Source organism: Myotis davidii, unplaced genomic scaffold (assembly GCF_000327345.1).
Source record: "Myotis davidii unplaced genomic scaffold, ASM32734v1 scaffold132, whole genome shotgun sequence".
Lineage (NCBI taxonomy): Eukaryota > Metazoa > Chordata > Mammalia > Chiroptera > Vespertilionidae > Myotis > Myotis davidii.
In genome coordinates this window covers 2,388,127-2,413,281 of record NW_006285258.1, presented here as the reverse complement: position 1 = coordinate 2,413,281, position 25,155 = coordinate 2,388,127, and the positions used below count along the sequence as shown (strand labels likewise).

General features: G+C 36.1%; 1 protein-coding gene and 1 long non-coding RNA gene across 4 annotated transcripts in view; both read right to left on the bottom strand.

Moving 5' to 3' along the window:
• The window catches only part of TRPM7 (transient receptor potential cation channel subfamily M member 7), a 124,129-nt gene that overhangs the window by 76,146 nt on the left and 22,828 nt on the right, over positions 1-25,155 (bottom strand). For all 3 annotated transcript variants that reach the window (XR_001512578.1, XM_006756005.2, XM_015558931.1), the window contains exons 4-11: positions 23,230-23,428; positions 20,593-20,806; positions 15,397-15,521; positions 14,392-14,563; positions 12,735-12,909; positions 10,560-10,683; positions 9,532-9,604; positions 6,989-7,089 (exon numbers count right to left, since the gene is read on the bottom strand). Coding sequence is in view for 2 of the 3 variants with exons in the window: in XM_006756005.2 (XP_006756068.1) it covers positions 6,989-7,089; positions 9,532-9,604; positions 10,560-10,683; positions 12,735-12,909; positions 14,392-14,563; positions 15,397-15,521; positions 20,593-20,806; positions 23,230-23,428 (1,183 nt within the window). In the remaining variant the exon portion in view is untranslated. The remainder of the gene's footprint in view (positions 1-6,988; positions 7,090-9,531; positions 9,605-10,559; positions 10,684-12,734; positions 12,910-14,391; positions 14,564-15,396; positions 15,522-20,592; positions 20,807-23,229; positions 23,429-25,155) is intronic.
• LOC107181863 lies at positions 15,572-19,730 on the bottom strand. The gene is made up of 3 exons (XR_001512579.1): positions 19,410-19,730; positions 16,238-16,301; positions 15,572-15,591 (listed from the first exon to the last, which is right to left on the bottom strand). It is a non-coding gene; the product is annotated as an uncharacterized LOC107181863 (long non-coding RNA).

Sequence of the window (25,155 nt, the reverse complement as noted above, 5' to 3'; positions counted from 1 at the left end):
TATATACATATATATATATATTTTTTAAAGCAGTGTTTGATCTTATTGTTTTATAACCACTGCCGTAGAACAACAAAGCCTAACACAATGTTCATATCTGAGAAAAAAAAATTTAGTTTAAAAACAGTATATGCTTTATAAGCAACATTTCTTGATATACTCAATGCATACTTTACAAACAATCAAGAGAAAAAAGGTAAAATATTTGTTCTACAAAGTGTACATTAAGCATAAAAGCCCAAAGTCAAATAGACGACATTGTGCAGAAATCCATGAGATAAACCATATATACATAGAAGGTAAAGACTCTGTCAAGCTTTATCTGAATAGACAAAAATCCAATGAAATTATTAAATAGAATCAAGGTTGGTTTATTATAAAAGTTTTACACAGTTGAGTAACATCAATTTCTTCCTCTGAAGTACTGTGAGAAGGGAAGTGACCAAATAGTTTAGTAGTAGTAGTAGTATATAGGAAAATACATTATCATGATTTTAAAAAAATCAAATATCACCAAATGGTATTAAAAGAACCTTTCTTTTCTTAGGCCCTCATGTTGAAGATATAGGCTATATTTACAGTCTCCAGAAAGGTTCTATGACCACACAGTGTATATGAATATGCACTCATAAACAAAATTTGCCAAAATTAAGATCATGCTAAACATACTTTTCTACAATTTGCTGTTTACATATGTAGATAGAAAAGACCTAACTCATCCCCTTAAAGGCAGGATAATATTCCAAAGTACAGATAAACATTTAAGCTACCCACCCTACTTCTGATTGAGATATGTAATAAAATTTGGCAAACACTCACTATGTGCCTAACTGTGAATAAAGCAGTAAACAAAACTAAAATATATTCTTGGCTTTCATAAAATGTATTTTCTAGGAGAAGTAAACAGCTAAAATATATGGTTTATCAGAGAGTGATAAATGCTAAATAAATTAAAAAAAAGAATATAGAAAATGCTGTCACAGAGGGCTGCTATTAAAATTGGGTGAACGATAAGAGTCAGACTGGGCAGAAAACATCTGGTTAGAAGTCAGAGAGAGAGGAGGAATCAAGTCCAGGAAGTTATCTAGGAAGTTCAAGACAGAAAAAACAGCAAGTATAAAGCCTAGAAACATTCTGAATATGTTCTAAGAACAACAAGAAAGTGAACCTGGCTACATAAAAGAGAGCAAAGAGGACAGTGGTATCTGTAAGGTAAGAGAGGTAGTAATGGGACAAATGTAAAGTCTTGTTGGCCATCATAAGGGCTCTGGACTGTGCTGTGTAAATGTGATGTGATCCATCTTCTGTCTGTAAAAGGAGAGGAAAAATGAGAGTAAGGAAACTATGCATGCTGCTATTAAAACAATACAGAAGGAGGATGATAGTAGACTGGACCAGAATAAAACTGGCTATTTTGAAAGTAGATCTGAAAAGATTTACTAATGAAATTGGACTGCAATATGTAAGAAAAACAAAAGATGACATTACGATATTTTGTCTAAGAAACTGGTTTGTACCATTCAGTAAGATGTGGAAGACTGCAGAAGGAACTGGTCTAAACATCCAAGAGAACACTGTAATCAGTTATCTTCTACATAGAGCATTACTTTTTTTTTTAACCTAAACCCCTTCACCCATTTCTTCCACCCTATCTCTGGCAGATAATAATCTATTCTATTCATAAGCTTGATGTTTTTTAAATTCCCTATGTAAGAGATCATCTGGTATTTATCTTTGTCTGACTTATTTCACTTAACATAATGCCCTAAAGGTGTGTGTGGGTATGTGTGTGTGTCACAACTGCTTTATGCACTCATCCATCGATGACACGTAGGTTACTTCCATATCTTGGCTACTGTAAATAACGCTGCAATAAACATGCAGTTGCATGTATTTTTGAGTACTATTTTCATTTTCTTCAGATACTAGTTTGATGGCATCCTTGTTTATGAATGTTTTTGTTGCTTTTACACCATTGTTAGATTAAAAACATAATCACCGAAAATTATGGAAAGGCGCTTACTCTGTATGTTTTCTTCTAGGAGTTTATGGTTTTAGAACTTACCTTGAAGTCTTTTATCAATTTTCAGTTAAATTTTTGTGTGCGGTATAAGATGGTGGTCAAGTTCCATTCTTTTGTATGTCACTGTCAGTTTTCCGAACATCATTTACTGACAAGACTGCTCTTACTCCGTTACATATTATTGGCTCACTGTTGTAAATTAGCTGGTCATATATGCATCGGTTTATTTCTGAGCTCTCTATTCTGTTCAATTTATCTATGTGTCTGCTTTATGCCAATACCGTAATGTTTTAATAACCATAGATTTGTAATATAGTCAGAAATCAGGAAGCATGATGTCTCGAGCTTTATTCTTCTTTCTCAACATGGCTTTGGCTATTTGGAGTCTCTTGTGGTTCCATACAAATTTTGGAATTATTTATTATGTATATGTGAAAAATGCCATTGGAAATTTGATAGGGATTACACTGAATCTTTAGATTAATTTGGGTAATATGAACATTTTAACAATATTGATTCTTCCAATCCATGAGCACAGAATATCTTTCCTTTTATTTGTGTTTTCTTCAATTTTATTCATTAATGCTTGTTAGCTGTCAATACACAGGTGTTATACCTCCTTGGTAAATTTATTCCTAGGTATTTTATTCTTTCTGATGCCACTACAGTGTTTCAATTTAGTTGCTTAATATTTGGTTGAGGATTTTTAAAAGCTGCTGCCTAAGAGTCTGGCTTCCAATCAGCCTGAGTCTAGGTGCTGAGATCCTCCCCTTAGGGGCACTGGCAACTACTTGTTGTTATTAAAAACATAATAGTCTGCTTGGACAAGCACAAAGATTTCAGTGACAATAATGAGCTAAGGCAGGGTTAAATGACAGGGTTCATCTCCTACACAAGGCCATTATGTCAAGAGTGAAAGGGGTGGTTGTTTCATGTACTGTATAGAAACCAATAAAAGAAAGTCAAACAAAATGAAAAACCAAAAAAGTAATGGTTATAAAGTTGCTCACTTCACTGGGGAGAAGAATGGATGTACATAGTGAGAACTTCAAAAAAAGAGATGGAAAATACAAGGATGTACAGAATAGGGGTCACAGACCTAAAGAATACACTAACTGAACTGAGAATACACTAGAAGGCTTCAATAGCAGACTAGATACATCAACGAAGGATCAATTAACTGTGAAGCCAACCCAATCACAGTAGCACAAAGAAAAAAAAAGAATGAAAAACAGTGAAGATAACTTAATGGATTTATGGGACAACAGCAAATGGAACAGCATTCTATTATAGGACTTCCAGAAAGAGGAGAGAGAGAAAGGGGCAAAAATCTTACATGAGAAAATAATAGCAGAAAACTTCCTTAACCTGGGGAAAGAAACACATCAGATCCAGGAAGCTGAAAAAGTTCCAAATAAGGTGAACCTACCACTCCCCCTACCCCCTGCAAAATCATACCAAGACACATAACTAAAATATCAAAAGTTAAGATAATGAGAAACTATTAAAAGCAGCAAGAGAAAGACAACTTGTTACATACATGGGAACCTACATAAGGCTATGAGTAGATTTTTTCAGTAGAAACTTTGCCCATCTGGCTAGGCTCAGTGATTGAGCATCGACCTATGAACCAGGAGGTCACTGTTCAATTCCCAGTCAGGGCACATGCCCTGATTGCAGGCTCGATCCCCAGTAGGGGATGTGCAGAAGGCAGCCAATCAATGATTCTCTATCATCATTCTATCTCTCCCTCTCCCTTCCTCTCTGAAATAAAAATGTTATTTTAAAAAAAAAACTTTGCAAGCAAAAGGGAGCAAACAATATATTCAAAGTACTAAAAGAAGAAAACTTCCAACCAAGAATACTCTACCTTGAAAAGTTATCCTTAGAATTAAAGAAGAGATTAAGGGTTTTCCAGACAAACAAGCACTAAAGGAGATACCTTGAAAAGTTATCCTTAGAATTAAAGAAGAGATTAAGGGTTTTCCAGACAAACAAGCACTAAAGGAGATACCTTGAAAAGTTATCCTTAGAATTAAAGAAGAGATTAAGGGTTTTCCAGACAAACAAGCACTAAAGGAGATCATTATCACTAAACCACTTCCAATAAATGTTAAAGGAACTTCTTTAAGCTGAAAAGAAAGGGTGCTAAGTAGTAACAAGAAAATATATGAAAGGCCTATCCAGCCTGGCTCAGTGGTGGAGCATTGACCTATGAACCAGGGGGTCATGATTCAATTCCCAGTCAGGGCACATGCCAGGGTTGCAGGCTTGATCTCCAGTGGGTGTCATGCAAGAGGCTGCCAATCATTCTCTCTCAACATTGATGTTTCTCTCTCTCTCCCTCTCCCAAATTAATAAAAATATATTAAAAAAAGAAAATATATGAAAAAATCTCACTGGTAAAGTAAACACATAGTAAAGATAGATTAATCACCTATAAAGCTAGTATGAAGGTTAAAAGATCAAAGTAGTAAAAAGAACTATGATTATAATTAGTTAAGATATACATAAGATAAAAATATCTTTAAAAACTAACATCAGCCCTAACTGGTTTGGCTCAGTGGATAGAGCATCAGCCTGTGGACTGAAGGGTCCCAGGTTCGATTCCGGTCAAGGGCATATACCTTGGTTGTGGGCACATACCTTGGTTGTGGGCACATCCCCAGTAGGGAGTATGCAGGAGGCAGCTGAATTGATGTTTCTCTCTCATCAATGTTTCTAACTCTCTATCCCTATCCCTTCCTCTCTGTAAAAAATCAATAAAATATATTTAAAATAAATAAATAAATAACATCATGGGGGAGTAAAAATATTGAGCTTTAGAATGTGATCAAACTTAAGTTTTTATCAACTTAAAATAGACCATTAGAGATATAAGTTATTATATGTAAGCCTTGGGGTAACTATAAAGAAAAAAAAAACCCTCTTTTGTAAATAGACAAAAGTAAATAAACAGAGAAAGGAATTTATCATTAAAGCAAGTCATCAAACCACAAAGGAAGAGAGCAAGAGAAGAAACAGTGAGGAACTATAAAATCATCTAGAAAACAATTAGCAAAATGATTAATATGTACATATCTATCAATAATTATTTTAAATGTAAATGGACCAAATGCTCTAATCAAAAGACAGAGTGGCTGAACGTATAAAAAATAACCCATTGTATATGCTGCATACAGGAGACCCACTTTAGATGTAAAGACAGACTCAGGCTAAAAGTGAGGGGATGGAAAAGGTACTCCATGCAAATAGAGAACTCCCCGCCCCCCCCCAAAAAAGCTGGAGTACCTACATTTATAGCAGACAAAATAGACTTTAAAACAAGACTGTAATAAGAGACAAAGGAAGGCATTACATGATTATAAATCAGTCCCTCCAACTAGAGTATATCACATCTGTAAACTTATGCACCCTACATATAAACAACTAAATATATAAAGCAAATATTAATAGGCCCAAAGGGAAAATCAACAATACAATAATAGTAGGGAACTTTAAAATGAGAGCATAACATTGATTGGGGGTGTGCACCCATGCACCCAAGCATGTGCCCTGATCAGGAATTGAACCAGTGACCTCTTGGTGCATGGCACAGCACTCAACCCACTTATGTCAATCGGGAGATCATCCAGACAAAAAATCAATAAGGAAATATAGGCCTTAAATGACACATTATACCGGCTGGACTTACCAGATATAGACAAAACATTCCACCCAAAAGCCACAGAATACACATTCTTCTCAAGTGCACACGAGACATTTTCAGGCCACTACACAAATTTTAATAAATTGAAGAGGACTGAAATAATATCAAGCATCTTTTCCAATCACAATATGAAATTATAAATTAATTACACAAAGAAAAATGGAAACTTAACAAATATGTGGAGATTAAATAACATGCTACTGAATAACCACTGGGTCAAAGAGAAATAGGATAAAGTGAGAAAATATGGAAACTAATGGAAATACAACATAAAATTTGTAGGCTGTAGCAAAAGCAGTTTTAAGAGAGAAAGTCAATGCAATAAATGCCTAACTCAAAAAACATGTGAAGTTTTAACCTAACTTTTCACCTCAAGGAATTAGAAAAAGGAGACAAAAAAAAGCCCAAAGTGAGTATAAAAAAGAAAATAAATATTAGACCAGAATAAAAAAAACTAAAGACCAAAAAGACAATAGAGAAGATCAATGAAATAAGAACTGGTTCTCTGAAAAGATATACAAAATTGACAAACCAAGAAGAAGAAAAAACTCACCAAAAAAAGAAACAGTACTCCAATAAAGAAAATGAAAGAGGAAGTAGTACAACTGATATACAGAAATACAAAGGATCATACGAGACTACTATGAACAAGTATACGCCAACAGAGGGGACAACCTAAAGAAATGAATAAATTCTTAGAAACATACAACTTAACAAGACTGAATCATGATGAATAGAAAATCTGAACAGACTTATTACCAATAGTAATAAAAAACCCTCCCAACAAACAAAAGTCTTGGAACAGATGGATTCACTGATGCATTCTATCAAATATTCAAAGAATTAACACCAATCCTTCTAAAACTTTTTCAAAATATAGAAGAGGAGGAAACTCTTCCAAACTAATTTTATGATACCACAACCAGACAAGGCGGTCACAAAAAAAAGAAAATTACAGGTTGATAGCCCTGATGAACATGGATGCATACAACACTACTGTCATGACTTTTTTCAGTTCTAGAATTTTTAGAGATCTCTATGCTATAAAAAAACCAAGGTTTTACCAAAGAAGTAAATAGAACTTATTAAATCCTAAGTAGATTTAAATGTAGAGTGCCTAGGTAAACTAATCTTGCACTTTAGTATATTTTTTACTTGACAAGTCAAACATCAAGTTAGGTCACAGTTCCAACAAACACTTTGTTAATTACTTAGTTTAATTTAATTACACTATACACATAGGATTTTTTACATACCAGCCACTGTTGTCCATAAACAAATACATGATTTTTGGCAATGTCAACTCTATCCCATGCCAATGTAAGGATGAGCTGGTCAAATGCAGATGCATTAGTGCCTAATCGAATAAAGAAAAGTTGACATGTTCAATTAATTTATCTCCATTAAAATGTAAACACTTACGAATTCTTCCCACTCCCTTTTAACTAACTTACACAGCTGGTATCAGTCACTGTTCAGAAGTACCCTGCCTCAGAGAGGTAAGATTAACCCTAGGGTTGAGGACTTTTATTTTCCAACTATAAGATACAGCCTTATTCACTACAAACAATTTAGAATGTAGAACAAAAAGAAAATAAAGATGACACATTTCTATCAGAGATAGTACTGACTGTTAAGATTATGGGAAACATCCTTACATGTGCTTTTCTGTGCATATATAAATTCATACGTACACTTTCAATTATTTATGCAAAAGTGAATCGCGCTATATAATGTATTCAGCAGCAGGCTTTGTGTGTTTTAATACCATATACCTTAGTTTTCTATGACTGGTGGATATTCAGGTTATTTTGATTTTTTTGGTAAGTATATTTGATTTTTTTGCTGACATATTTACATAGTATGATTTAGTAGAAGCCAATTTGGAAGGATATTTTAAAGCTTTTTACTGCCAAAATATATTCCAGAAAGGTTGTAACATCTATCAGAGGTATAAAAATACCTAGTAAAAGGATAAAAAACTTATTTTTAAAATTTACTTTTAAAAAAATATATTTTTATTGACTTCAGACAGGAAGGGAGAGTGAGAGAGAGAGAGCGACATCAATGATGAGAGAGAATCATTGATTGACTGCTTCCTGCACGCCCCCTCTGGGGATCAAGCCTGTAAGCTGGGCATGTGCCCTTAACTGGAACCCGTGACCTTTTAATCCACAGGCCAACACTCTATCCACTGAGCCAAACCAGGTAGGACAAATATTTACTTTATAAAAGATTATTAACACTGAACACCCTTCCATGTATTCTTCAAGCATTTGTAATATTCTGTTAATACAATTGACAATATAAATTCTGGCAGTTTTCCCATGAGGTAATCATCTTTTTATTATTAATTTGTACCAGCTCATTGTTATCCCTTCACATTTCTATTCATTAATTTCCTCATATATAAAATGAGGAAAGTATTAGAAAATCTTTCCCTTTAAGTTATTGTAAAGATAAAATGAGATAAATACTCTCAAACACTAAAGAACAGTGGCTAGCACACAGAAGTATATGGCAAATATATTTTTATATTTATGCAATCCCTCTTATTGATCTCTCTTTTAATGGTTTCTGGGTTTCCTATTACTATGGTCTCTTGTTCCCAAGGTGATGTATATGTTCTCTTACATTTTATAATAGTATTATTTAAACGTTTCGTCTATTGGCAATTTATTGTCGCCTAGTATTTGGGAAATTCTTGTGAATGACAATAAGACAATAGTGCTTTCTTGCTCTGCTCCTGCCAACTCACTTACTTACATACTTGAACTTTTAGGCACCCAGATGGGATATCATTTTAGTTTCTAATTTTTTAAAAGATTATTCATTATAATATCACTTGCTATATCAGTTGAATATCTTTGGCCAGATAATGGCAGAAAAACAGTTCAATGTGCATATGCATTGACTTCTTAATCATATAAGTACCCTTAGTTTTCTTTCCAAATTTATCTTCAGAATGAAAAAAAGCATGTTTAAGAACACTCTTAAAGTCTATCAACTAATATACCTTTATTTTTTAGCCAATTAAAAATGTGACACATTCTTAACAGGATAATTAAATGGGTCTGGTGGCACAAATACTGCTATAACCTTAAAATAATTCTACAAAATAAACACTAACTTATTGTCAAAGAAAGCTAACCTATCTTTCACAAGAAAAATTACTGAAAAAATTGAGTACCCAAACACTTTGCTAAATTTAAGTGTTTCTTATAGAAATGGGATATAAATGAAAGATCTTATCTATATATATGAAGAGCCAGGGGCCATCGCAACCGAACGGACAACTGAACGGACGACTGAACAGGCTGCGTGGGGCAACCAGGCCAGCAGAGGGGTTAGTGAGGGACGACCAAACGACTGAATAGCAGGCTGTGTGGGGCGACCAGGGCGGCAGGGGGGGCAGTGATGGGCAACCAAATGTCTGAACAGGCTATGTGGGGCGACCAAGGGAGGGCAGTTAGGATGGACCAAGCCTGCAAGGGAGGGCATTTAGGGGCAATTGGGCTGGTAAGGGAGGGAAGTTAGGGGTGACCTGCCCGGCATGGGAGGGCAGTTGGGGGCAAACAGACCTGCAGGCAGAGGCGGTTAGGGGTGACCAGGCTGGCAGACAGGTGGGCAGTTAGGAATCAACGGTCCTGGGTTATGAGACGGATGGGCCTGGTAGTTGGACATCCCCCAAGGGGTCCCAGATTGGAGAGGGTGCAGGCTGGGCTAATGGGACCCCGACACCATGCACGAAGTTCATGCACCGGGCTCTAGTAAATAAATAAAAATATGTAAATCTTACCTTTAAGCAGTGCAGTAAGTATCGCTACATCTATATCTTGATGTTCATCTGATCCAATGTGAAAAACAGTGATCTATATAAGGATTAATTAATTAATAATATTATGCCTTTACGTTTCAAAAACTAAGGCATAAGACATAAAAAAGTAATTTCAAACTACACATGAGATAGTTTTGGAATGTGTATTTTTTTTGGTCAAAAATAAGGAACCAAAAAACATGAAATTAAGACTTTGCATCATTTACCAAGTAAAATGGCAAGTAAATTAAAAATGTTTGATTTCACATTACATTCAGTTTTTCATCTATCTTATGTCCTTCACTAAAATAAGAAACTTATGGACTGGGAAACTTATGGGAAAATCCTGCTATTTCTTCTACAGAGTGAACATTTACTTAATCCAAACAATTATATGTGTCTTTGATGAGAAATGTTTTTTTAACTGGAAGTTTCTTTAAATAAATTGCAATGTAACACCATTCTAGACATTTTTATGTAATAACATCTTTCATAAAGAAAAAGACCATTTTACAAAATTTTCAACTAACTTCATTTCCAATTATAGAGAAAAAAAATATATGGAAGAAAACAGCAAATCATCTTCTACTCAGAGTTGATAAAAATTTTCTCTACAAACAAAAGCCCATGTTTAGATTACTAAAAGTAAGCAGCACTAATCTTTAATTTAATTTGAGCACTCAGAGTAAAATAGTTTAATTTTTTTTGTTTCTAAATATATTTTAGATATGCCATTAACAATTCTTTAGTATGCTTCCTTATCTCTAGATAAAAATCTTTTGAGGCCTTGTTATGAAATTTTTCCTAAAAGAGAAGTGCAAATATATGCCTCAATACCATATAAAAGCTGTAATAGTCCTTCTGTATCTTTCAGCTCAAACAACAAAAAACGATACCGTTAACATGGTTAAATAAGATTTAAAATCTTAAAATGCAAATGAAAAACAAGTTTCTCACCAATTTGCAATGTTCTTTGAATTAAAAGGCTTATTCTGCTAAAATCTACTTACAAGCTCCTTTCTTTTCATGCACTCCATCAATGTTTGAAATAAATGAACTGCTTCACTCTGGCTGAAGTTAAATGTTTTTTTGATGGTTGAAATAATATCGGGTTCTGCTGCATCTGGAAGATTCCTAGATTAAGAGGAAGCATAACTTAATTCACTGATTTAAATTTTCATTATTTGTAGAATCTAATATGAAATACAGGTGGATCTATGCAAGACTTTTAAAGCTACTGTATTAATATTAAGAACTTGACCCTTGGTGAAATTTTATCCTTCATGAGACTCCCACTATAAGTCATAAAGGGGGAAATGGAATGGAATGATTTTTCTCTTTGAATTATTTTGAAGTTTTTTACAAGGTATGTGTTTCAATATTAGTACTCATATTCTATAAGATACTATATAAAGACTAGAGGCCCGGTGCATGAAATTTGTGCACGGGGGTGGGTCCCCTCAGCCCAGCCTGTACCCTCTCCAATCTAGGACATCCCCCTCACAATCCTAGACCGCTGCCTGCCTGGTCCTAATCACTCAATGCCTGCCTTCCTGGTCACCGCCAACTGCCCCCCCAGCCCCGCTGGCCTGGTTGCCCCCAACTGCCCCCCTTTGCCAGCCTGGTCTGGTCACCCCAAACAGCCTGCTGTTCAGTTGTTTGGTCATTCCTCACCAACCCCCCTGCTGGCCTGGTTGCCCCACGTAGCCTGCTTGTTCAGCTCTTTGGTCTTCCCTCACTAACCCCCCTGCCAGCCTGGTTGCAGGCAGCCATCTTGTGAGGGCGTGAGGGTTAATTTGCATATTATCGATTTAGTATATAGAATCGTTTTAAGATACTGTGGTATGTAAAGTAGTATTTCACCAACATGTCTTAAACACAAGCTCATGCACATTTTTATTTTTTTCTCAATAAGTATTATATTTACATGGCTCAAAAATCTATATATATAATAGCCTAAGCAACCCTTACGACTGAATGACCAGAACAACCAGTTGACCAGTCACTATTACTCACACTGACCACCAGGGGGCAGATGCTCAATGAAGGAGCTGTCCCCTGATGGTCAGTGCGCTCCCGCAGCCAGCCAACCTCCCCCAGTCCCTCCCTGCAGCCAGCCTACCTCCCGCAGTCCCTCCCCCTAGCAGGCCAACCTCCCGTGGTCCCACCCCCAGCCAGCTGGCCAATCGCCTGTGGTACTTGCCCCCGGCCAGCAGGCTCCAATCAGGGCTGGGTGAATTTGTGCACCAGACCTCTAGTATAATATAAAACACTCTAAATATAAAAATGTGAAAATTCATAATGAAAGCCTCCTTCCCACTGTCTTCCATCTGCCCAGTTTCACCTCAACTGCTGAAAAGGAACACTATTAGTGTGAATAGCTTTCCAGGATCTCTTTCTATATATACCAATAATTATCCTCTTTCCTTCCTACATAAAAGGTATAGCACAATATACATGCTACTCTGCATTTTCCTTATTCTGCATATATATTTTAGTAATCTTCCCAAATCTAGTACACAGATGACAATCTTACTCAGTTACAAACTATTCCATTGTGCAGACAGACCATAATTTACCTAGTCCCTTTGATCTATGTTCTATTTTGTTGCAATCTTTTACTATTACAAACAATACCGTAATAAGTGACTTTATACATATGCTATTCATATATGTAGAAGTACATCTGCAGAAATAATTGCCAGAAATGGAACTACTGGGTCAAAATTACATGCCTCTGTAATCTGACAGATCTTGCAAAATTGTCCTTTATAAAGATTCATGTATTTTAACTCATTCCAATAACGTGTCAAACTATTTCCTCAAGCCTTAGCAAGGTATCATATTAAACTTCAGATTTTCATGTTCATAACATACTGAAATGAATCCAATATTCTAAAACACCACAAGCCTCTTTACATAGTTATTAAAAACTTGTTGTTGCCTTGGCCGGTTTGGCTCGGTGGACAGAGTGTCGGCCTGCGGACTGAAGGGTTCTAGGTTCGATTCTGGTCAAGGGCACATGCCTGGGTTGCGGGCTCGATCCCCAGTGGGGGCCATGCAGGAGGCAGCCAGTTGACGATTCTCTCTCATCATTTATGTTTCTATCGCTCTCTTCCTCTTTGAAATCAATAAAAGTATCTTTTTTTTAAAAAAAACAACTTGTTTTAATCAAACACACTTACCCTCCTTCTTCTGTTTGTTTATGAATATACGCTAGTAGATCTGCAGCTCTGCCTGTTCCCTCACATATGACAACTGGTACAGGAGGACTTTCCTGAAGGTATTCTAAAACTGTGAGGATAACATTTGGCCCACCTTCAAAAATAAGTGCCACCACAGGGACACCTTGACCAATTCCTAAAAAAAGGAAAAGATTCGTTAAGATATTAGGCAAAACTAGCAATTTAATCTTATTTTTTATTCATCAAAAACAAAACAAAAAAGGCCAATATAATTTCTTTCAATACAATGTTGACTTCATTTTAAGCATTTAACATGATACTAGTCTGGCATAAATTGAATACTGAATAAGTTACTTTTTCATTGACTTAACGTCTGTTTTAATTGACAAAATTAGAAAATCTAATATATAATTAGAAATACACTAGAATTTATGTATTTTCTGAAAAGTAAAAATATTTCACTAACAACTCTTGGTAAGAAATGTATAACGTTAATTTGTTTTAGAGTTTGCTTCTAGTTGAATTTCTAATATATGTCTGTTTAATTTGTTATTAGAAGGTATATTTCTGATTCCAAATAATTGAGAGATTAATAAACATTAACAACAGAATTAGGGTCACATAAAGGGAACTGATTAATAAAATACAAGACCTCTACAAGAGTAACAAATTTATTAAAGAATGTCAATTTTTGTTTTTAATAACCTGCAATGCAGCGAGAGAATTCAAAATATACGTAATTATAGGATTAAAACATTCGTAATTTTAAAGAGATCCTAAGACTCCACCATAATTTGAATATAATGTTCTATAATTTTGAATTTCTATTTCCCTTTGTCATAGAGCTCACCTTCTTGGTTTCCTAAGATTACACAATTTCTCCTTTTTGAAATAAAAATCTAGATGTTGAGGGAACCAGAAAGTTTGACTATGGTTGAAAAGGAAGACCAGTACTAAGAATACCAACTCGCCGAAACCGGTTTGGCTCAGTGGATAGAGCATCGGCCTGCGGACTGAAAGGTCCCAGGTTTGATTCCGGTCAAGGGCATGTACCTTGGTTGCGGGCACATCCCCAGTAGGGAGATGTGCAGGAGGCAGCTGATAGATGTTTCTCTCTCATCGATGTTTCTAACTCTCTATCTCTCTCCCTTCCTCTCTGTAAAAAATCAATAAAATATATTTTTTTAAAAAAAGAATACCAACTCTAAGACATACCTACCAAAAAGTGATACTTACTCATGTTAAAAACTTTAAGCAAGGTTATTCTTACTTTGCAATAAAGCATATTTTCCTTTTTACTCTTCATCTTGAATTTCAAAGTCATGCATTAGAATATATCACACAATAAGATTATTTCTGAATTCTTTGGGCTACAATAGGATTACAATGGCAACAGAGCATCCAATGGACCTTTGTGGCTTCGACCTCAGTATCTGAGTGCCCTCGGATACTTGGCCTCAGGGTTCTTTTCCTAGGTCACCTTATTTATCTCAGGTCAGTCATCCTTGGTTGTTTCACATGCTATCTTGCTACATAATAAAACCAGTACTTCAAAGAACATTCTATCTTTTAAGAATGTTGCTGGCAATTAATATAGCCCAGAATAATTTCAACAACGAATTTATAATTTCAATAATGAATTTATATATTCCCTTACTAGCATGAATTCTTTGCTGATTAACAGTTTTTTCAAGTTCTCTTCTCAGCCTGACTTCTGCCCCATACTTTCCAACCGTGCCATCATCCACCAATATGAAATGGGAATGTAGATTATTCAGAACATTCAATTTGCTCAGAGGGTTCAATAAGGTTTGATAAGGAGCAACCACCTAAACAACATCAAATATAGGAGTTAGTGGGAGAGATTAAATATAACATAATGTAAAATAAAAATAAATTGAAATAATCTATAAAGGAAAATAAGGTAAAATTCCATTTACCTATGGCAACAAATAGAAAGTATCAAAGAATACATAAAAAAGCACTAGCTTTTAAGCAGCCAAAGATTAATCAGTAATTGGTTGCATGATACAACTAAATTGTTTCTTATTGCAGAATATATTTCATTATCACATGCAAAGGAAGCAGCAGCATATAATAATGTGAAAAAAACACGATTAGTTTATTGGTGAATAAAGAGTTAATACATAAGCACACTAAATAAAAGCAATCAAAAGTCATATTGCTATTTTTCTAGCCATAAATAGGATCTTTAAAATTGATATTAGAAATTTAATTGCACTTAAAAGGGATCATTATAAATTAGTCATTCCTTTTTGATAGTCTCTTGATAAACATAGCCAATTCACATCTTTAACCTATTCAAAGCATTTGATTACTATTCATAGTAACAATAAATTAATTCTTAATGTTATGCAATCATTAAAAATTTAATTACAAAGACTGGCATGAAATGGAAAAAAGTGTGAAATAATTATCTTAAAAAGGCAGAAACCAAAATCTACTAACACTCTAATGATAATTACTTGTATCTATGACTGTATATTCAAAATGATCAGAAGGAAACCTTAGAAAAATACTTTTAAAAAAGTAAATTTGAAAAGTATTGTACGTTCAAGAATATTTTTAGTTGCCCAAAAGATCCTTTTTAATTTTGCTTACAAGGAAGTTCAAATACAAGAAATTTAAAAATCATTCTTACATCTCTCCCAACAAGATCATTTCTGTTTTCAATCACTCCCCATGGAGCTATTCCAATAGTGCAAATCTTCCGAGATGATCTGGAAGCATGTTCTTTGAGGGCATCACCAACATGTTTGGCCACACCTGTTCATACAAAATAGAATTCACTTTATCTAAAAATCTTCATTGTGTTCAGAACAATCGTGTGCTCCATCTGTAACATTACAATATGTGATAGTTTTCTTAACACATACAAAAGGCAACAAGGTCAAAAAAACAAACTTACAAAGAAAACTCAAGGACCAAAGAGAAAAAAAACTACAATTTCGGATCACTACAACTGACTAAAACACATATAAAACTTTTACCATGTTCTTATGCTTACTTCTCTCTTAGATTCCTCAATGTAAGTAACTATCGTTTTTTGTTATTGCTCTACACACCATCTCAAAAAACAAAAAGTATGGCTTAGGACTATAAGCAACATACATACACCAACACACACACACATACACACACACCCCAAATAATTACAAAAGTTTTCTAATGAATCAAAACCTGGGAGAATAGTAGAAAAGACAATTCAAAAGACCACATAAGTCCTCATTATGATTTGTTAGGAACTTAATTGCATCCTCCCCAAAATTCCTATGTTGAAATCCTAATCCTAGTACCTAAAAATATGACTGTATTTGGAAATAGGTCCCTTAGAGAGGTTATTACATCAAAATGAAGTGGCTAGGGTGGGTCCAAATCCAACCTGACAGGTGTCCTTACAGGAAAAAAGAGACACAAAAAGAGGCACCATGGACGCACATGCACAGAGGAAAGGCTACGAGAGGACACAATGAAAAGGTCACCATCTGAATGCCAAGAAGAAAGGCCTCGGAAGGAACAAAACCTGCTAACATCTTGATCTTGGACCTAGAGAAATATGAGAAAATAAATTTTTGTTCAAGCTACCCTAATCTTGTGGTATTTTGTTATGGCATTTGGCATTGTGGTATTTACAGTCTACTTTCAAAATATCATATAAGTGATCTTTGCTCTTGTCAACTCTGCTTAAAACCATCCCTTCTCATTCAGAGAAAAAATCACAAGTGATTAAAATGGATTACAAGGATCTACTATAAAGATCTTCCTATTGTCCCTGGTATTCACCATGCTACCCAATCCTCACCACCATCACACACCCACAACTCTCTGATCTTACCATCTAATACTTCTTGCTCTTTCCACTCCAGCGATACTGAATGACCCCTTATTACTATTCTCCCAACACACTAGCTGTTTCTTCTTTAAATGCTGTACTCCACATTACTCTTATCTTACTCCTTCATTTCCTTCCATCTCTACTCAAATGTCACTTTATTAGTGAAGCCCTAGCCACCATCCCCATCATCTCTACAATATATTTCATGTGTCTGCATAGCACTTATAATCTTATTACACATTTGTATGAGTTCAACATAGGTTTTATTCTTTTTTTTCCAGTAACAGTTTACATCATATTATGTTGTACTAGTTTCAAGTGTACAGCATAATGATTAAGCATACACTTTACAAAGTGCTCCACCTGACATTTCCAGTACCTATCTGGCACCATACAGTTACAGTATTAGTGACTGTATTTCCTATGCTGTACTTTAAATCCCCATGACTATTTTGTAACTACCAAACTGTACTTCTTACTCACTTCACCTTTATCACCCAGCCCCATAAACCCACCTCCCCTATGGCAACCATCACTCTATCCCTGTATCTATGGATCTGTTTCTGTTTTGTTTCTTCATTTATATTGTTCTTTAGATTCCTACATATAAGTGAAATCATATGGTATTGTCTTTCTCTGACTAATCTATTTCACTTTACCCTCTAGAGTCCATGCATGCAAATGGTAACATTTCATTTTTTATGGCCGAGTAATATTTCACTGTATATATGTACCACATCTATTTTATCCACTAATCTACTGATAGGCACTTGAGTTGCTCCCATATCTTGGCTATTGAAAGTATCACTGCAATGAACATAGGAATGCACGTATTCTTTCGAATTAGGGTTTCTTCGGACATAAATCTAGAAATGGAATTTCTGGATCATAAGGCAGTTCCATTTTTAATTTTTTGAGGTAACTCCATACTATTTTCATAGTGGCTGTATCAATCTGCATTCCCATCAACAATGCATAATGGCTCCCTTTCTTCCACATCATCACACTTGTTTGTTCATTTATTGATGACTAGGGGCCCTGTGCATGAAATTCGTGCACTGGGGGGGGGGTTCTCTCAACCCACCCTGTCCCCTCTCACATACTGGGAGCCCTCAGGGGACGTCCTACTGACGGCTTAGGCCTGCTCCCTGATCCCCTTGGGGAGTGGGCGTAAGCCGCAGTCTGGCCTCCCTTTCTGGGAGGTGACTGGGCTGATCAGGGGAAGGCACCAGCCCCATCACCCCGCTGCTGCAGCCACTGCCAGGTGTTTGCAGCAACACGGACTCCAGTCCCTTCACTATGAAAAATGACAACTTTCTTTAGGCATTTTCAAGATGTGTCTTTCATAGGATATGACATTTCTTTCTTTATTATTTTTTTATCCTCACCTGAGGATATGTTTCCATTGATTTTTAGAGAATGTGGAAGAGAAAGGGAAAGACAGAGAGAAACATCAAAGTGAGAGGAACAACTTGATTGGTTGCCTCCTGCATGAGCCCTGACCTGGGCCCTGGCCAAGGAGGAGCCTGCAACCTAGGTACATGCCCTTGGTCAGTATTGAACCCAGACCCTGCAGTCAGCAGGCAGAGACTCTATCCACTGAGCCAAACTGGCTAGGGCAGGATATGACATTTCTTAGCCCTCCAGCAGGGGACCTCATTTTTTTCGCCAGGAGTGTGTTGGAAAAACCCTAAGTCACCTTCTTGGATTCTTATTACCCAAGTTACTAAGAATATTACCAGTGGCATACAGGGAGCTTAGCCAATGAGCAGTCAGAAAAGGTGTTTCCTCTGTAGTTCACACCAACTGCCTTCTTGGCCAATGCCCAGGCCTAAAGCCTCGGGGCCTGGGCAGGGATCCCCGAGCTCTCTCCCATCGGCCCCTGCCCAGGCCTAAGGCCTCTGGCTGGGGCTTTAGGCCTGGGCAGGGAACCCCCAGCTCCTTCCGATCGCGAACTCTGCCCCTGCCCAGGCCTGTGCAGGGGACCTCCAACTCCCTCCAATCACCAGCTCCACCCCTGCTCCCGATTGCCAGCTCCCCCTCTGCCCAGGCCTAACGCCTCTGGCCAAGGTGTTAGGCCTGGGCAAGGGACCCCCAGCTCCCTCCGATTGTGGGCTCTGCCCCTGCCCAGGCCTAACACCTCTGGCCAAGGCGTTAGGCTGGGCAGGGGCCCCCTGGCTCAGGCCCTTCCTAAGCTGCTCAGGGCCCACACTGGGCCTACCTAGGAGTGACCTGGGTGCCCGATGATGTTCCTGGGACCCAGACTGCCTACATATGCAAATTAACGCCATCTTTGTTGGGTTAATTTGCATACTCTCCTGATTGGCTGGTGGGTGTAGCGGAGGGATGGTCAATTTACATGTTTGTCTATTATTAGGTAAGATAGCCATTCTGATGGGTGTGAGGTGATATCTCATTGTGGCTTTAATTTGCATTTTTCTGATGATTAATAACCATCTTTTCATATGTCTATTAGTCATCTATATTTCCTCTTTGTGGAGAAATGTCTATTTAGGTCCTTTGCCTATTTTTAAATGAATTATTTGTTTTTTTAGTGTTGAGTTGTTCTGAGTTCTTTACAAATTTTGGTTATTGCCCGACCGGCATAGATCAGTAGTTGACCATCAACCTATGAACCAGGTGGTCATGGTTCAATTCCCGACCTGAATTGCAGGCTCGATCCCCAGTGGGGGGTGTGCAGGAGGCAACTCAATGATTTTCTCTAATCATTGATGTTTCTATCTCTCTCCCTCTCCCTTCTCTGAAATCAATAAAAATATATTTAAATTTAAATAAACAAATACATTTTGGATATTAACCTCTTATCAGCTGTATCAGTGGTGAGTAGCTTTTCCTATTCAGTGGTTTGTCTCTTCATTTTGTTGATGGGTTCCTTTGCCAAACAAAAACCTTTTAGTTTGATATAATTCCTTTTTTTTTTTGTTTCCCTTGCATGAGAAAAAATATTACTCAGAGAAACTAAGATATTATACATTTAGTTATATGTTTGTTATCTGCATCTCCCCCACCAGAATGTAATCTGCTGAAGGTAAATATTTTGTTTTGTGGAGTGATATATTTTCAGCAGCCAGAAGAATACTTAATACACAGTTGTTGATAATGAATTAGATATTTGCAAACTAATTAAGTAATAATTGCTTTACTTTGGACATTAAAATTAATTGGTCTTTCTAAAATCTAACCTGCAGATGTGATAGGGAAGACTTAGAAAGATTATAGTATATTAAAAATTAATTTTGAAAGTTACTTCTTACTACTGGCTAGGCAATGGATTCCATTCTTGTACCAATTTACCAGTAGCCAGAAAGTGACAGGAATAATAATACTTTTCTCTTGCCCTAACCGGTTTGGCTCAGTGGACAGAGCGTCGGCCTGCGGACTAAAGGGTCCCAGGTTCAATTCTGGTCAAGGGCATGTACCTTGGTTGTGGGCACAACTCCGGTGGGGAGTGTGCAGGAGGCAGCTGATCGATGTGTCTCTCTCATCGATATTTCTAACCCTCTATCCCTCTCCCTTCTTCTCTGTAAAAAATCAATAAAATATATTTAAAAAACAATAATAATACTTTGCTCTATAGTAAGGGTTACTAACCTTTTTTTGTAAAGGGCCAAACAGTAAATGTTTTAGGCTTTGCAAAATATAGCTTTTGTTTTCTGTTAAACTAGAACAAAAGTAGCCATAAATAACACAAAACCAAATGAATGCAGCTATGTTCCAATAAACCTTTATTTACAATAACAAGGAGTGGACTGGATTTGGTACATAGGTCATAGTTTGCCAACCCGTTCTAAAACGTATTATTTTTTTAAAAGACTAAATGAAAACCAAAAACTTTTAGTTACCATTTATCTAGAAACTGTAGATTTAACAGAAAAACTGAATATATTTATATTCAGTGTTGACTATTGTTTCAAATATCTAATTGATATTCTGAAAAAATTATAAACAGACTAAATAAAATTAGTATAATTATCACAGTACCTGTGTTTACTCCTCCAGTTAAAATCCAGGCTCCAGTTGTAACTGCAGCTTTAATAAGACCTTTTCCAAGCAACTGCTTGATTCGTGGGTGAAGCTCAAATTTCTGCATGCCCCCATGTACAGAGATAACAAGTTTGGGTAATTCCATTTGCCATTCTTTAAGCAGAAGTTGCAGAATGACTTCAGTTTTGGTGTCATATGATAGTCTAACATACTAAAAAAGACAAAATAATTGACTATGTTCATAAGTTTCATAATACAACATTACACAACTTTAGAAAACTTTTATTTTAATTAACTATAAAGATTTCATAGGCTACTTTTAATATATTTACACTTTGAATAAGAGCAAATGATTTTAAAGTTGGAAAGCCATTTTGTACGAGCTATAGAAGTAGTGGCATTCTAATGTTTAAAATTTAAGATTAAGATATAACTGTGTTACACTTCCTGCTTATATAAATTCATTTACTGTTCAACCAATTTACACATTTATCCAGTTTTTATTAGCTTGTTTAACTATGAGTATGCAGTGAATGAGAGGTATAAAGGCTAACTACAATGATGGGAAAAAGAAAAAGAAAGAGCCCTAACTGGTTTGGCTCAGTGGATAGAGCGTCAGCCTATGGACTCAAGGGTCCCAGGTTCGATTCTGGTCAGGGGCGTGTGCCTTGGTTGCGGGCACATACCAGTGGGCGGTGTGCAGGAGGCAGCTGAGAGATGTTTCTAACTCTCTCTCTCCCTTTCTCTCTGTAAAAAATCAATAAAATATATTTTTTTAAAAAAAGAAAAAGAAAGAATGATGAAAATGGAGGCTTCTGCAACTCTTGCTATTAAAAAAAGCAAATACTACATTATCTATTTGAAAGTTTTGTCAATGATCAAGTCCATTTATAGAAGGACTGTCGCTATGCAGTAAAGTAACAAAAATATTTTTAATATAAATGATGGTTTCCCTTGATGGAAGTAATTATAGATTTGATCCACAAATTACCGAAAATAATAAATTTTATTCAATATTCTAAAGTGTTCAGGTGGATTTACCAGTTTAATTTTTTTAAATCATTCTATAGAAAATTAACCATCATTTCCTCCGATTTAGATTTTAAAAATTATATTTCTCTTAAGTGACATCACAAAATTTACTTGCTATAACCACTCTACTTCATTCTCTTTGTCTAATGCACCTATATGATTCACCTCATAAGAAATCTGAAACATTCAGATGTTGGAATAAAAAACACTTTTAAGCATCTCTAAGAAAGGTTCTTTACAAAACAATATATTGCCCATTCCATTACAAATATCAAACACCAATGAAAAAATATGCTCAAGTATCAGAATTCTTCAACACTGATTAAGATTCCAGAGTCCCTTAAGAATGATTTGAAAAAGATTTGTTCCATACTAAGTATTTCTGCATTAGTTTAATTTAACTCATTATTATAATTAATACAGTACACACAGTAGTGTTTGCAAAAGAGTCTAAAGCTAATTTTTTTTTTAAAGATTATGTTAAGAATAAATGAGGAATTCTACTTCTGGCAATGAACTAGATTGCTCTGGACCATCTCTGCCCCTGGAAACTAGAAAAACTAAAACTAGGTAAGTAACATCTGTTTTGAGGCATCAGAGGGCTATCAACGCAATGAAAACTTGTGGGTTAAGGATCCATGAGAATGGGAAAACTTTTAGAGACGGGAGACCAATTGGCACTATTTTCCCTTCAAGAGAAGGAGGCAGGCAGAACAATGTAAAGAGTAAAATGTTGGTAAATCTAAATGAAAAACAATTATGTTTTGGGGTTTAAAATACACAAAGAAATAAAATTCATGCCATCAAAAAGCACGTAAGCCATAAGGAAAGTAAATGTACTTACAAAGGTTCCAAAGGATCTTGCATTGTCAGAAAGTAGTATAGTACTAATCTATAATAGTAACAAGTTAAAAATGTATTCATAGTTTCATAAAAATACTGTAAGCCCAGCTGGCGTGGCTCAGTGGTTAAACGTCAACCTATCAACCAAGGAGGTCATGGTTTAATTCCCCAGTTGGGGCACATGCCCAGGTTGTGGACTCCATCCCCAGTGGGGGATGTGCAGGAAGTAGCCAATCAGTGATTCTCATCATTGATGTTTCTCTCTCTCTCCTCCTCTCCCTTTCTCTATGAAATCAATTAAAAATATATTTTTTAAAAAGAGAATATAAAAATAGAAAAAATGTATAAATAACATGCTAATAAGGAGGAAAAGAATAAAAAAATATTTAATCCAAAGACACAAGGAAACAAAGAAAAAGTGAGACAGTAGACACTACTTTTTAAATTTTTGAAAAGAAACCCTTAAAGAAAGGTTAACAGTAAAATAAAAGAAAATATTAGCTATACTGATTACTGAAAAAAGCAGGCTTAGTCAACAAAACTGACAAAAAATAAAAGACATTTTATAATGATAAAAAGTTCAAGTCACCAAGGTATAACAATTATATATTTTACGCACGTCTACAAAGAACTTAAAAATATGTAAAAGAATTACTGGGACTGATTTCCTGACATAGCATTATATAAACTGTCAGATAACAAAAATATATCATTTAAATAACAACGTAAATGAAGTAAAGAAACCAATATGTGACATACTTTAGCTCTGTAGGAATGAGAACCCCCTTGAAAATTAATGACTCCATAAGCATCCGTTGGGCTCTGTTCCGTATGCTTTTCCACAGACCATTCTTCTAATGCCTGATTAAAATGGTCATCCAATTTCACATCTGAGTATTTCATGGCAAGACTTGCAGTAAAACAAGCATGTTGCTTGACCAAGCGACCACAAAAACACCTAAAAAAAAAACAATAAAATTAAAGACTTTAAAAAAAATTAGTCAATGAAAAACTGAATTAAGATGACTGAATTAAAGAGCAATACAAAAATAACTTGAGCTTTTGATTTTAATATAGCTAATACCAGTATCTTCACTATAGCACTGAAATAGTACAAATACATTAGTATATAATGATATGTTCATCTAAATTCAGTGTGAGCTTCTACAAAATATAGTATAGTTATATAATAGGAATAGTATTCAAACACAGAAAGAAATGAACCACTAATAGACACAATAATATGATGTATTTCAAAATCATCATGCTGAATGAAAAAAGCTGGATGCTACCAAAGAGAGCATATTTATATGATACCATGTATACAGAATTCAAGAAAATACAAATTAATTTATATACCCAAGGATATGTTAAGAACTGCTACACAGCAGGCTATGTAGTTCACAAAACACAGGCAATAGTTTGTGTTTCTATCAGAAAGAATCAAGAGATCTCATAATATGGGAGGTCTGTAATATAATAGGGTCCTCAGGAGAGTAATGCCTATTAGAAAGGCTAACTAAGACCAAGACTACATACGTCCTGACAGAGTTTAAGAGCAAGACTTCAAGGACCAAACTGATCCAAAGTTACTTAACTGCATGCTAAAATAAGTCCAAAGCTAGTGGAATACAACAAAATCCAACACCCAAAACATAAAATTCACAGTGTGCAGCAACCACCAGAAAATACAAGGCAATCAAAAAAGCAGGAAAAAAATAAGTGAAAAAAATATCACTAATTAAGACCCAGAAATTGTAGAGGTAATGAAATTAGCAGAAAAGGACACTAAAACAGCCATTATAAATAAGTTCAAACTATTAAGAATATGTTTGGAAAAATTAGAGGAAAACATTAACAGGATGAGGGAGGAACTGGAAAGGTTTTCTTTTTAAAACTAGAGATCTTGTGCACGAATTCATGCACCAGTGGGGGTCTCTCAGCCTAGCCTGTGGAATCAGGTTGAAACCAGCTCTCCAACTTCCCCCAAGGGGTCCCGGATTGCAAGAGGGCACAGGCCAGGCTGAGGGACCCCACCGGTGCACAATCAAGGCCGGGGAGGAACACAGGAGGTTGGCCAGCTGGGGAAGGACCACGGGAGGGCAATAGGGCATTTCCGGCCCGTCTCGCTCAGTCCCAATTGGCCAGACCCCAGCAGCAAGCTAACCTATCAGTTGGAGCATCTGCCCCCTGGAGGTCAGTGCACACCATAGCGACCAGTCATCTGTCTGTCCCCTGGTGGTCAGTGCATGTCATAGCGAGTGGTTGAGCAGCCTTAGCATGTCATTAGCATATTATGCTTTGATTGGTTGAATGAACAACCAGATGACCGGACACTTAGCATATTAGGCTTTTTATTATATAGGACTAGAGGCCTGGTGCACAAAAATTTGTGCACTCGATGGGGGTGGGGGGGTCCCTCAGCCCGGCCTGTGCCCTCTCACAATCCGGGACCCCTCAGGGGATGTCAGGCCTAAACTGGCAGCCGGACATCCCTCTCGCAATCCGGGACGCTGCGTGCACTAGTGACCATACTTTTCATATAGGTAAAAGGCATCTAGCTGTTGTATGGGCAGCTACATTTTTTTTGCTCTGATTATAAAAAGTAGTACATAAGATGATCTTTCTGAGGCAATAGTACCATTTTCCCCATCTTATGGGTGGAAAAACTGAAGCAGACAGAAG